The sequence below is a fragment of the Cupressus sempervirens genome, chromosome 2 (genome assembly GCF_028749045.1).
Source record: "Cupressus sempervirens isolate cs-2001-9-10 chromosome 2, ASM2874904v1, whole genome shotgun sequence".
Taxonomy (NCBI): Eukaryota; Viridiplantae; Streptophyta; class Pinopsida; order Cupressales; family Cupressaceae; genus Cupressus; species Cupressus sempervirens.
Window position 1 is genome coordinate 395,571,560 of NC_143119.1, and position 12,802 is coordinate 395,584,361.

A 12,802-nucleotide genomic window follows, 5' to 3' on the forward strand; every position below is an offset into this window, starting at 1 on the left:
ATCAGGCCAAACAAAATATTGTGGACAAGAGATCTGAAAGAAGGCGCATGTGATAGTCTACAAGAAGCTCGCAAATGCCTCAGTAGAGGACACACGAGACTTGATGCCACTGTGTGGGAGGTGTTGTTGAAGGTTTGCTGTTGCCTGTTTTGTTCTAGGGTACCCAAGACTGGGTGTGATCATGTGATAAATTTTAATAACAGGTAAGGCAGTGAAAAGGAACTTTATACCCAGCAACACACCTAAGACCAAAAATTCCTAATGATGTGAGTACCTTTGACTGATATTTGAATTCATCACAGTTCACTAGAACTGCCCTCTAGCTAGGCAAGTTGTAATAGTCAAGTATCAATGTGAAGCAGTGGACAGAGAACAAAAACAATAAGCATAAGAATGATAAATGAGATACAAGGGTGTGTAGCTACTGGTGATAAATGTCGAAATAGGTGGGAAACACACTGCAAGAACAATAACCTCGTGACTTGGAAAAATTTGGGGTCATCGTATCATGCATATTCCTGTATTTTAAGTGTTATATGAAGTGTGTTGGTACTAGAATAAAATGATGAGAAACTAAAATACAGCTAATAACAAGGACAGGCATCATGTAGATGGCCAAGTGGTTATGATGCTTATTACTCCAAGATTCATGGGATCTTTGGCTTCTTGTTGGTTGGCAATGAGGTAAAATACAAAAAGATTAACCCAAAGCTTACTCTTGAAATCAAGCATAAAGCTACAAAAAGTTTCAATTTTCTGCACTCGCTCACTCTCAAAAAATGCTATCCTAAAACATGAACACTAGGGTCTCAAGAAGCCTCACTTAAAAATAAATGAGCTTCATTGTTTATTAGATTTGATAATTGTCAATTCAGTGTTGAATCTCAGTTCTCTCAGATTCCCAGTCAGATGCTTAAATATATGTAGAGGTTATCAAAGTTTATGGTCTATGATGGGTTGACATGGCTTTTTCTTAAATGATCACAAAGTTCTCTACAAGTTAGATAAGATAAATTTTTAATGTCCAAGAAGAGACCACCAAGGGTTTACAGGACTGAAAACATACAGCAAGGTCATGGCTCGAAGTAGGAGCACCAAACGGTGTCTGTGGAATAAACCAACAAGAAAGCAAAGAAAACAAAGAACAAAACCAGAGAAGACAACAACTAAATACTCCTGACAGGTGAGATGTAGTACAAAGCCAAAGGATATCAACCAGAGCGAAGTTGTGCCTTGGACCGTGTCAAGGAACCACTGGAGAGAGGGTGGCACTATCAAGTAGGTCCTTTGCAAGGTATCACGAATCTGACGTAATCTAATGAAAGACCGAGAGGTCGCTTCTTCCTCGGGCCAAGAGACTAGGAGTGGAGGAGGAGGTGATGAGCAGTTCCAAAGGTTGAGTCGTCGGAAACAAAAGACGCAAAGTGTGATCACAAAGCCGCATGGCTTCCAATAGATAGAGGGCAAGACGACGTTGATCAGTGTCCCTGAAAAATGAGGAGAGAGACTTGCACTCTATGAATAGGCAATAGAACCTCCCTTTGATCTCATAGTAGATAGGATTCCCGAACACCAAATGGGTCTTAGACTCAACCTCCCCCAGGGGGCAAAGACAACAAATCTTATCCTCCTAATCAAGTTGGTGATTAGTCTATATACCTAACCGGTGGGAGCCCACTCCAAAAGATCCCAGTAAGTTGCAGAGGGCATGACTCCAACGCCGAGTGAGGTACAATGGGTGAAGCACAATAGCCTCATCCTAGATATCCATGTGGTGCTCAGCATAGAAAGTCATCCTCGAGCAAAGCCACCCCCCCCCCCCCCCCCACCACCCCCTCAAATGACTCCTCCAAGTCATGATAATGTACTTTAAATATGCCAAGTCTGACGTGCTCATTCAGATCCTGATGAAATGAAAGGAGGTGAACGAGGGCATCTAGAGAAAACAGGAAGAGGGGAAGGCAGTCCATCGCAATCCCAATCAAACCTAGAAGAGTATAGGCCTAGGCGAACTAGCAATGAGCTCTGCTGGTAGGATCAGAACCAACAATCACCCCAAAGGAACAATAAGCCAAATAGGAGTACCTGTGGCAACCCTCAACAAAGTCCGTGAAGCACCGAAGCCAATGGAGAAACCAAAACAAATCGAAGATGGTCTCCAATCTGAAAGGGTGAGCCCCAACTCATCCAAGATGATATTGTGGAGAGTAGACTAGTGACATCTAATAATGCGTCAAAGAAGGAGAGTCTAGACTTTCTCGACCACAACCCAATCGGACTCTGGTAGAGAGGGTCCCCACACAATCAACTCGTAGAGATAGTCGGCCTAACCAAGGAGTCCAAAAGGGACAACTTGGTCATGGTATCCTAAAAGTGGTGTCTAAAGTACTATCTCTCAAGCACAACCAAGGATCTGAATCCCTTATTAACCTGGGCTATGTCGCAAATCTCAAGTTGAAATAGGGACAAAAGAGCTTAACCCCGAGGTATGTATAAGAGGAAGCAATCTCAATCTCATCAACCTAAAAGTAGAAATGGAGATGTGAGATCTTCAAGCAGTTGAAGACCATAACCCAAGTCTTACCCAGGTTCACAACAAGCTAATGAAAGTCACAAAAAGAGGCCAAACCATCAAGCAGTCGTTGAAGCCCCTCCGGAGAAGAAGCCAAAAGTCATCAACGAATGGTAATATAGAGATCAAGTCCTAGTGTAAATAGCAATCATCACCATGCAACGAGACATCATAGAGCAAAGGCTCAAGCTCATCAATGCAGATACTAAAACGAGTAGGGGAGAGAGGGCAGCCTTGCTTGGCCTTGATGGTGCTCTAAATAGAGTTTGAAAATCCTTGCGGAGTCCTCAACCTACTCACGACCCTCTCATATAACCTCATGATAGCCATCAAAATATGCTTAGATATCCTAGCGTCCCTAAGTCTCTGGAAGAGAGTCATCTAAGGAACCAAATCAAAAGCTTTGCAGAAAATCTACAAAGCTACAATAGACATTTGTCAACCGGTGTTGAACCTCCTCAATAATTGTCCGCGGAGTTAAAATATGATCCATGGTCTAAATGTTTGTACAAAAACCGACCTACCCCCTAACCCGACAATGTTGTCAATCAAGCTCCCTAGATAAGATGGCGTTCAACACAATGGCATAGAGTTTGGCAAATGTATATCTAACCTGTAGTTTGGCATACAATCCTATAGTCGTTGGGGTCCAAGACTAAACTAGTAGTATGGATAGCATAGATGATTTGCCATGACCAAAAGTCGGGAAAGCCAATACACACCACCCAATTAAAGAGCATAGTGAGAACGGAGCCCAAAACAGAGATACCAAGCTTGAAGAGCTCCACTTGGAACCCCTCCTCATTAGCAACGCTACTAATACTCATGCATCTAATTGCCTCACTAATGTTGGAGACTGTGAAAAGGTGGCAGGGAGGCAAAGGGGTGAGGTGGAGTAAGGGCTGACCAGGTATCTCATAGAGAGTGAAGGTGTGAGAGACGAGAGAATTGTGATCCAAGATGGAGGGGGGAAGATGGCAAGGGAACAGGGTACGCTAGAAGAGCTTCAGAGATTGTAGGAGAGACGCACAAAAGGGATCTGCACTACAATGTAAGGAACAACCGCTTCTTGCAGTGGAGGAAACTACAGTAGCCGAGGCTCAACTAGACGAAATAAGGGGAGAAGGTGGAGAAGGTGGAGAAGGTCAAGCGAACAGAGTGGTGAAAGGACTTATACTCCTCATCAAACCATTGGATTCATGGGTCAAGAACTCCTACGCTTAGGGCTGCAAGAAAGAGGGAAGGTGTAGTGGGGGATGGAAAGGAGCGTAAACTCCCACAACGCGACCCCGAGTGAGATGAACATGGAGGGAGCATCCTCATTATCAATGAAAAAATCCTAGGGGAGGAACTACCTAAGTTGGTGGACAAGGTCATGGTCCCTCTCAATGAAGTAGGAGGTGCAGGTGAGTGGAGTTGCCACAAGAGGGTGGGAGGTAGCAAAGGGGTGAAGGGCAAGGGGGAGACCCTAAGGGTAAGGCTAAGGAGAGCATGGTTGGCCAGGGGGAGACAAGGCGAGGTGAAGCAACTGTTAGAGGTGATGAGGGAAGCACTGGAAAGAGCAAAATCTACAATACTCGCATCGCCTCAGTGAGGCCAATAGGTGAAAGATCGAAACCAAAAAAGAAGGAAAGCCCATTTAGGATCACAAAATCCGAGGACACGTAACTGAAGAAGATGGCGGCCATACCTAGTGAGGGGTCCCTAACTATCCTCGGAGGAGCATTGTAAACCTAGGGAGCCTTTATCTAATTCGGTCATATGTATTGAATCGGATTCGGGGTCATGGAGAGGAGTTTGCAGGTCTCTAGTTTGCGCATTAAAGTCATCCAAAGTGATGGTGTCACCCAAAGCTAAAAACCTAGTGATATGCTCTGGAGATCAACAAACGAGTCACCACTCACCATACAGTGAACCACATAACAAAAGGTCAGTGTAAAATAGCAAGCCACAATGAAGATGCTTCTATGGTGACGCGTTGAATGGCTGACACATATCCACAAAAACCTAGCCGAGTTGTCGGCATGAACCACTAAAGTCACACTAAAAAGACGGTCTCTAACTAAACAAGCAACCCCCCTACCCCCCCCGCCCGAAACCCCTAACCCCACCAAAAGACCTAGTATCGTCTCTAAAGACTAATAAGCAAAGAAGCTAGGGAAGCTAGGGAGAGGGTGGACCAGGCTCTCAAAGTCTCCATAACCACAAGACTATTTGTTGAACAAATAGCATCCTAGAAAAACCTTCGCAAGGGCCATAAATTATCATTGTCATTCCCACAGTAGACAAGAAGGAAGCCACAGAGAGACTCCTCCCTATCAAACTACTGCTAAGACCATCATTTGGCCTTGGAGGCCACTCTAAGTCCCCAACCAAGAGGAGGGTAATCCTGAATAACAGCTCTGAAATTCCTAATAATGGCCCACTTCTTGTTGTGCCAAGCCTTCGCAACAAGCCCCCGAGAATGCTTCAGCTCTAACACCTAGGATTTAGTGTGATCCTCATCAAGGTAGATCTTCGAAGGAAGAGGGAAAAGCTTCCTCCTCAAAACCTAAGAACTTAAAGCAAGTCAACTAATGTAAGGATTTTGAGGAACAAGGTACCATCAAGGCCAATCCAAGCCCTTGTTAGAGTGAGGTTGTCGTTGCACCAAAAGACTGATAAGTTAGTGCCCAATACAACCAATCAACTTATAGTACACATGAGGTGGTTAAGCCCTTGTCATGAATCCTGAGGGAAGCATTGAACATTTTGCCAACAATCACCCCCTCAGCATTACCCAAGGGTTTGAGGATTCGAACCTATGACCAAGCTCTGATACCACTTCTTAGAGTGGGATTGTTGTTGCACCAAAAGACCAATCTGTTAGTGCTCGATACAACCACTCAACTTATAGTACATAAGAGGTGGTTAAGCCCTTGGGACGAATCCCGAGAAGAGCACTGAACATTTTACCAACAGCCCTATCAAATGTGATACGAAATAAGCCTAGCCAATTGCAAAGGAAGGAATGCCCAATAGAAATGGGGTTCGTGGAAGAAAGAGAGGCCACGAGCACACAAGTTTAGCTCACGAGATCGTCTAACACGTTCGTTAGCCAATCTATCCTTAACAAGTTTATCTACACTAGCAAGAGGTGCAGAGCTAATGTTGTTGCAAATTGAAGCATGTGATTTAAGTTGTTCCATTTAAGTCATAAGTGAGGTTTGTTTGCAATCTAAATCATCTTGTTTGTCTTTAATGGTGCAAAGATCTTAGAACCATTCACTGTTAGAATCAATTGTCTTTTTAAATCTATTGTAACTGCATTCAAGGTTACAGAAAAACTAGTAGACTACAAAGAATTATTGTCCAAATATTGCTTTAGTTCAACTAGCAACACAAAGAGGGAATTAACCAGTTCACGCAAGGAGAGATTACCAGTCTCATGCTTAGCCACCCTATCAACCAACCTTTGATAGGTGATGAGAGGAAATTGAGAAGAGGCCAGTAGAATATCCATGAAAATAATTGCGAAGAGGGGAAAAAATGACCACAATGACAGAGAAACAATTGCACACAGAGAGGCCCAAACAAGAAAGAAATTGTGAGGCACACCAAACAAAGAACATGCAAAAGCAACACCACCACAGACAAAGAAGACGCAAGTACCCGTTAACAAAGAACAAACAAGAGCCTAGCACAAGCACAAACGTCCACACAGGAAGAGTCGATGAATGGAGCCAAAACCACGAGCAGAGGAGACATATGCAACAACAGCAGAGAGCCACACCACAAGCCGCAAGAGTTTAGCCTCAAGAAAACACAAAAGCCCTAAGAAATGCAGGGACCAACAATAGCAAGCCCGCAAACTACGAAGAGAAAGAGCAAACCATGGAGAAAGAACACAAGCAACCACAAAAACATGAAAAACTACAAGAGCAAGTCGTAGAGAAGAGCACCAGCATCAGAACAACCACTAACAACTGCAGGGCAAACGAACTAGCAAGCACCAAATGCAAGCAAATGCCTGCACAACAATCCAACAAGAAGGAGAACAAGAACAAAGGTCGGAAGACAATCAAAAAAGAATAGTAAATAACTACCAACAAGCAAAAATGAGTAAAAGCTAGGCCAAACAAATGCAAGCAAGCAAACATAGGAACCATCAAAAACACACACAAGTAGGATTGTTTCACTTTGATACACATGTAACCTATCATACAAAAGATTATATTTTTGGAAACTCAAATATAGCTAACGAACACCATTGTTTGTAACCTTATCTCCTCATCATATTGCTTGTCTGATGAAAAATATCTTATTGTATGCTGAAAGCATTTTATGTGCCACCACATGTTATGATTTTATTTCTAAATGAATGTATTAACAATAGCATCAAGTTGCCTCATATTCTAAATGATTAACACTAGACTTTAGTGTATGATAGTTCATTGCCAATTATGATGAAATAAGGTCACAATGGAGAAATTAGACCAAAGAAGATTTTGGAGGACAAGGGCAAGGGTTGCTTGAAGACGTGAGAGGGTAGAGCAAATGGAATATTGGGTTTACATTAACACATGAGAGGCCATAAAAGGGAAGAACTCCTCGAAAAAGAGCACTAGCAATGGAGATTGTTCGAGTCCAAAGGACTATGATGTACCAAATATGACAATACCCCAACTAAATTAGCTACCTCACTCAGAGCACTACCAAACTTCTTACAAAACTTCCAAGTACATCTAGAAGGATGTTTCCCTCCAAGGGGCATCATTTCTTCTTCTATAGTAATAGATGTGAGATTTTGTAAGGTGCTTCTCTACCCTAGACTCTACTAATAGTCTACCATCACAGCTACTCTTCTTAGTCTCCTAAAGTGCATATTTATAGTAATTTTAGCCAAGCTACCCCCATTGTGCATCCCTCACTAGTGACAATGCCCTTTCTATTTATCAAAGTCATCATATTTGATTTAGGGGGAAGTGGGAAGAACATTACAATGCACCTAAAATTTATATCCACATGTTAGAGACAAGTTAAGGATATATATATATATATATTCCAAATAAGCTTTTAATTGCAATGCTAGACATTTTTTAGCCACGCCTTGAGTCTCCTGAACCACAATACCTTTAGTCCCCCCAATTATAGTAAACCAAGCACCACTCCCAAATTTGTAGGCCTAAGCATCATTCTTGAGAGGATCAACCTCACTCGAGTGGTTCTTTAGATGGGTAGAGATGGGGAAGCCCACAATTTGTCTCAAGATTGTCCTAAGGAGTGGCAAGATGAGCAAAGGTATACAAAGCAAGATTATGTGGACATTAAGGTATACATACAATGCAATAGGAGTGATGACAAGAAATGAATAAAGAGGGCGATGACCCCAAAGAGTGGATGAATGTGACAAAGATGGATCGCATAGATAATTATGACTTTTTGAGACCTACATCAGGACAATTCAACAATAAGAAAGTGAAAGTGAAATCAGTTATTAAAAACAACTTAGTGCAAGATAGCTAACTAACTCACCTGAACCCAATCATCATGTGCACATCTATGCAACGCCAAATTAATTACCCATTCTCCAATATATACATATATATATATGTAGGAATGAGACCAACACATTTTATTATATGCAATGGTTGTCACATGGGGTAATGTGCTTTATTAAATGGTTTACATTGTCACATTGTTCCATACAACCTTCCTCAAGGTCATATTTCTAGGGTAAAGCCCATGTATAGAGGGTCACAAACAGCCCAAGGTCAAATAAATCTTGTAGACAATGGATAGGGATCATCTTGGGTGAGGTAGAATGAGGACAACAAGATCAGCATTTTGCAAGTGATGGGGCAAGGACATCCTAAAATGGCAAATCAAGGACACAACATCCCCCTATCATTCCTTCAAAATCCCAAAGACAACAAGGTGTCGCCATGTCATTTTATAAAATAAATTTTTGAAAAACAAAAACCTTAAACCTTGAATACAAGTGGATCCCTCCAAGGGCCCCTACTATCTAAAGACTAAAAACTATAAAAATTCTTGCTTGCACTCATTTCAAATCGACAAGAAGAAGCTGCAATAGGAAGATGAATAGGAGTAGAAGATAAAGAGAAAGAATTAGGGAAAAAAAAGGATGAAAGCACATTGTAGGTGCCTGTCATCTTTAAAGGTTCAATGAAGACACTTCGACTAGACCCCACAAGGGGCATTGCCTCTCAACCCTAATAGGGAACACCACCCCCAAGCCCCCATTTTGGTTTTAAAAAGCAAAAACTAAAAAGTTATTCTGACTTAAGTTAAATGAAATGCATATTGCTTTAATTCTTCTTACATTTATACTTTGTCAAGTAAATCACAACTTTATGCAATGCTACCATGGATACTACCAAATGATTTAGAAAGTGAATATAATGATTTTAGTGAAGATGCTTGGATTTCAGTGTTCACCCATATATATTGGCATTACAGTTTGTTGTCAAACTACTTAAATAAATGATAAATGCAATTTCTTTTACTATTTTTTATGAATAATTTCCAAATTTTAATTTTTACATGTTATATAACTTATTTTAACAACCAACTGCTGCCATCCATATATTTTGGGCAAATACTTATCATCCTCAAAACTCAGAGCTGAGTCCATGAAATCCCTTGACCTAGAGACTCCGCAGAACCCTGCAAATTAACAATTTATTTAAAATGTTGTAGGCAAATATTTGATAGGGTGCTAATTTTTTCTTCAAGAATATTCAGTTCCACCTTCTATTTCGATGCCTACAGAACATGAGCTTAATCTCAGTTAACAAACTAAAGCTTTTCACCTCAGTAGAAGGTGCCTTCCACATTATCCTGACAGATGTATAATGCAATCCGTAACCCCAGTATCAAATTTTGGAACTACCAGAATCTTAAATTCACATGGTTCATGTAGGGGTGGAAAGTGCCTTCCACATTATCCTGACAGATGGATAATGCAATCCGTAACCCCAGTTTCAAATTTTGGAGCTACCAGAATCTTAAATTCACATGGTTCATGTAGGGGTGGAAGGTGCATATCAACAAAAAAATTGAATTAAATGATTATTAATTAACAAAAGAAATAGAAAAAAGAGAACCAATATGGTTCTCTAATGCCACAGAAATCTTAACTTGCTATAGGATCGGCTATACCAGAAAAATAAGCCTAGAACATAATATCTAGACAATCTAGGACAATGTAATTGCTATCAGTTACAAAGTCATCACAGAACCTGTCATACTCTGGCTTTGACTAGAACAAACATAACATCTTCAAATCTCAGTGACTGAACAAATTCTGGTATATAATTTTCTCTTCTCATAAATCGGCCCAAACGTCAAGGAGGTTTGATTTATAGAAAAAGACCATATTTTACATTTATAAATAATTTGGGTTGTCCTTAAGGAGGTTCAGATGACATCTTGTACTTCAATGAGACTAGGGAGCGCTTAACCTTCAATCCATACTCATCTCAATACTGATGGGTTAAACATTATGATCTGACACGTCTTTGTAAGGATTGATTTATAAGAATAATATCATGGATTTTCTAGAAACAACGTCCTATAATTATTATGGACCACGGAAGCTTGAAAGCACTTGTAAGTATTCTCGTGTTAAGACTTGGCATTTGGGCTAAACTAATGCAGTCATATTCAGGTAAACGCGATTTGCCACTAAATAAATAAAAAAATGTAGGTATACATAGATACAGACACCAGAAATGTGGATCCGGGTATGTGTTCATGCTCCTATACTGGAGCTGCTTGGTGTCTCGACTTACAAGTTGAATGAACTACTGTCTAGATGCATCCCCCTGGAAATTCTGTAATTCATGCTAAAGCGAAAGAAAAGCTCGCAATGCAAAGAGCCTGAAGCGTAAAACCAATAATCTAATGTGCTCCCAAGTTCCCAACGACATTCATCTGAATTCAAACCCGCGGCAAAAGTAAAGGCAGTTATTAAAAAGCAAATTGACCTTGTCAAGTTTCTGAAATGTATCTGCTCTACGAGGAATCCAGCCTTTGATAGCTTCTCCAGCCACAGCAGACAACCAAGCAGGCCATCCAGCAGCAACTTGTTCTCCCTCACAATGCCTCGGAATGTTACGAGGCCTAAACTTGGAATCACCCTGCGGCAGCATCCGACTTTCCCTCCGCTTCGGTAGCTCCTCGCCGTTCTCTTCCATAAAAGCTTTCACTTTCGTCTTCCATCCCTCCTCTTCACCGCAATCCTGCTTAATGGACGTCCTTCCTGATGACAGCTGAGAAGATTTTTCCCTGGGACTCCCCGAGTATTCCAGGGCTTCACTCTGCTTCGTCATTATACACCCCATTCTAAACATCAACCACTCCTCCCTAGAACGTCATCCCAAAAGCTTGGCTTGCCTATCTCTGCCTCTAACATCAATGTCGGTACAATCTCAACTATTCACCTCCTCTCTTAAATCTCACCATAAAAGTAAATCTCTGCGCCTGCATAATTACAATGCTGTTGGAAAATGCCGTAACAACTGTTTGCATTCCAGCAAAGGACGAGGTACATAGGCAGAAAGTACAGTAAAAAACTGCCAACTTACTACAGGTGCACTTAACTCTGTAGTTCAAGTCACACCATGAAAGCTCACATTTTGCATCAAATTCAGGCCTTACCAATCGGTCCTGCGCATTTCAGCTTCAAGCGCAAATGCTGCTGAGTAAAGCCGACAGAACACCAACGCAAGTCCGTCCGATCACTTGCCATAGACTAATGTGCAAAGCTCCGGACAAAACCCTTGGGGAGAAGCGCTGAAGGAGAGAGATTTGCAGTCCAGTTAGCTGTGAGGTCGCGTTAAGGAGCAGCTGGTTTGATAGTTAGCGGAGCTGGTGCGGTCACATGCGGGGAAGGTCAGGGCTGCGGAACGCTGTGGTAGAATGTGTAGCAAGAACGCTAGAGGTTATAATGGAGGCGGGATCCACCACCATTTATGTCGAGGAAAAGTGCGCCACAAGTTAATTAATGAGACAGAGGTAGGTTCGCTCTACATAATTTGAATCGGTGGGAGTAACTGTCCTCATTATTTCTGCGGGGGCTGGTTTTTTAAGATTTATTTTCTTTTTTTCAGGTATTTTCAAATTAGTCAGTGGTAGACGTCTAATTTTCCTCTTTGTTTGACAATTTTGTGTATGTTTCGGTAAATGTTTATAACGTATTGATTTAATTTATAATTTAATAGTTTTGGTATAATTAGTTGATATGATCATCTGCTCTAAAATGTAGATGGCAAAAGTCCAACTTAATTTATTGGAAATCTCGTTAGTATTTTTCTATGAATTGTGAAAATTTAATGTTATTAAGTTGTGGATTTTTATATATGATAAAATTTATTAGTTTATTTTTTAATTTATTTATTTATTATGAGATTGTAGTTATTATTTTTATTATAAATAGACAAAATTATAGTATATTTGTTGGCAGTTGATTTAGGAGTTATATTTTTTAAATATGTAATAATTCTATTAATTCTAAAATAAAGTTTTTACATAAGATAAAAAAGAGGCCTTAAATTTTGATCAACCTTAGCCCTCCCACAGATTCAATGAGCCATCCCATCATCCACTCATTGACACATCAACAAACACATTACACACTACACAGCTACAAGGGAAAAGTCATAGCCTTGTTACACAAAATGGGCATGCAAGCTAGACATGTCAAATTTGATTTTCGTTCAAGCCTCATTTTACCATCATCTCCTCTTTGGTTTCACTGACCATGATCCCACCACTAGTCTCCACCTTGGTATTCTTTCTCCCCAGCACAGGCTGAGACACCTCTTGTTGAATCATCCCTGCATCTCGTTGAGGAACCTTGCTTGGTGTATGTTTATGCTTGTGCTTCCTTTCCTTTGCCAAACGTTGTTGATCAACCTCCAACTGGTTCATGTATGCCACTAGCTTCATCTAGGATGTCTTGGTTTCTCCCACACATTGGACAATTAGAGTTGAAGTGCCAAACACCAGTAAGGGTTGGAATCCTTCCCTTGCACCTTCAACACAGTGCCATCTACCCTTATTTGTGTGAAAACCCACTCCAATCTCTGCCATTTGCAGCCACTGCATTACTCCCAAATGTCACTCGGGCTCAACAAATAGTTTCACCATTCTCAAGGATTCCTCGTTGTTTTGGGATAGTAGGAAAGCCCGTGCACAAAAGAGAGAGATGTCCACAATTGTGCG

At 41.0% G+C, this 12,802-nt stretch overlaps 1 protein-coding gene across 3 annotated transcripts in view; it reads right to left on the minus strand.

Moving 5' to 3' along the window:
- Positions 1-11,636, minus strand: part of LOC149572804 (putative serine/threonine-protein kinase At1g54610) — an 83,150-nt gene extending 71,514 nt beyond the window's left edge. Inside the window, exon 1 of one of the 3 annotated variants that reach the window (XM_089813877.1) lies at positions 10,564-11,636. In XM_089813877.1, coding sequence (XP_089670003.1) covers positions 10,564-10,929 — 366 coding nt within the window. In that variant the 5' untranslated portion in view covers positions 10,930-11,636. The remainder of the gene's footprint in view (positions 1-10,563) is intronic. The other 2 variants (XM_089813876.1, XM_089813875.1) reach the window with 2 other exon arrangements.
- Between the last annotated feature and the right edge of the window lie 1,166 nt (positions 11,637-12,802).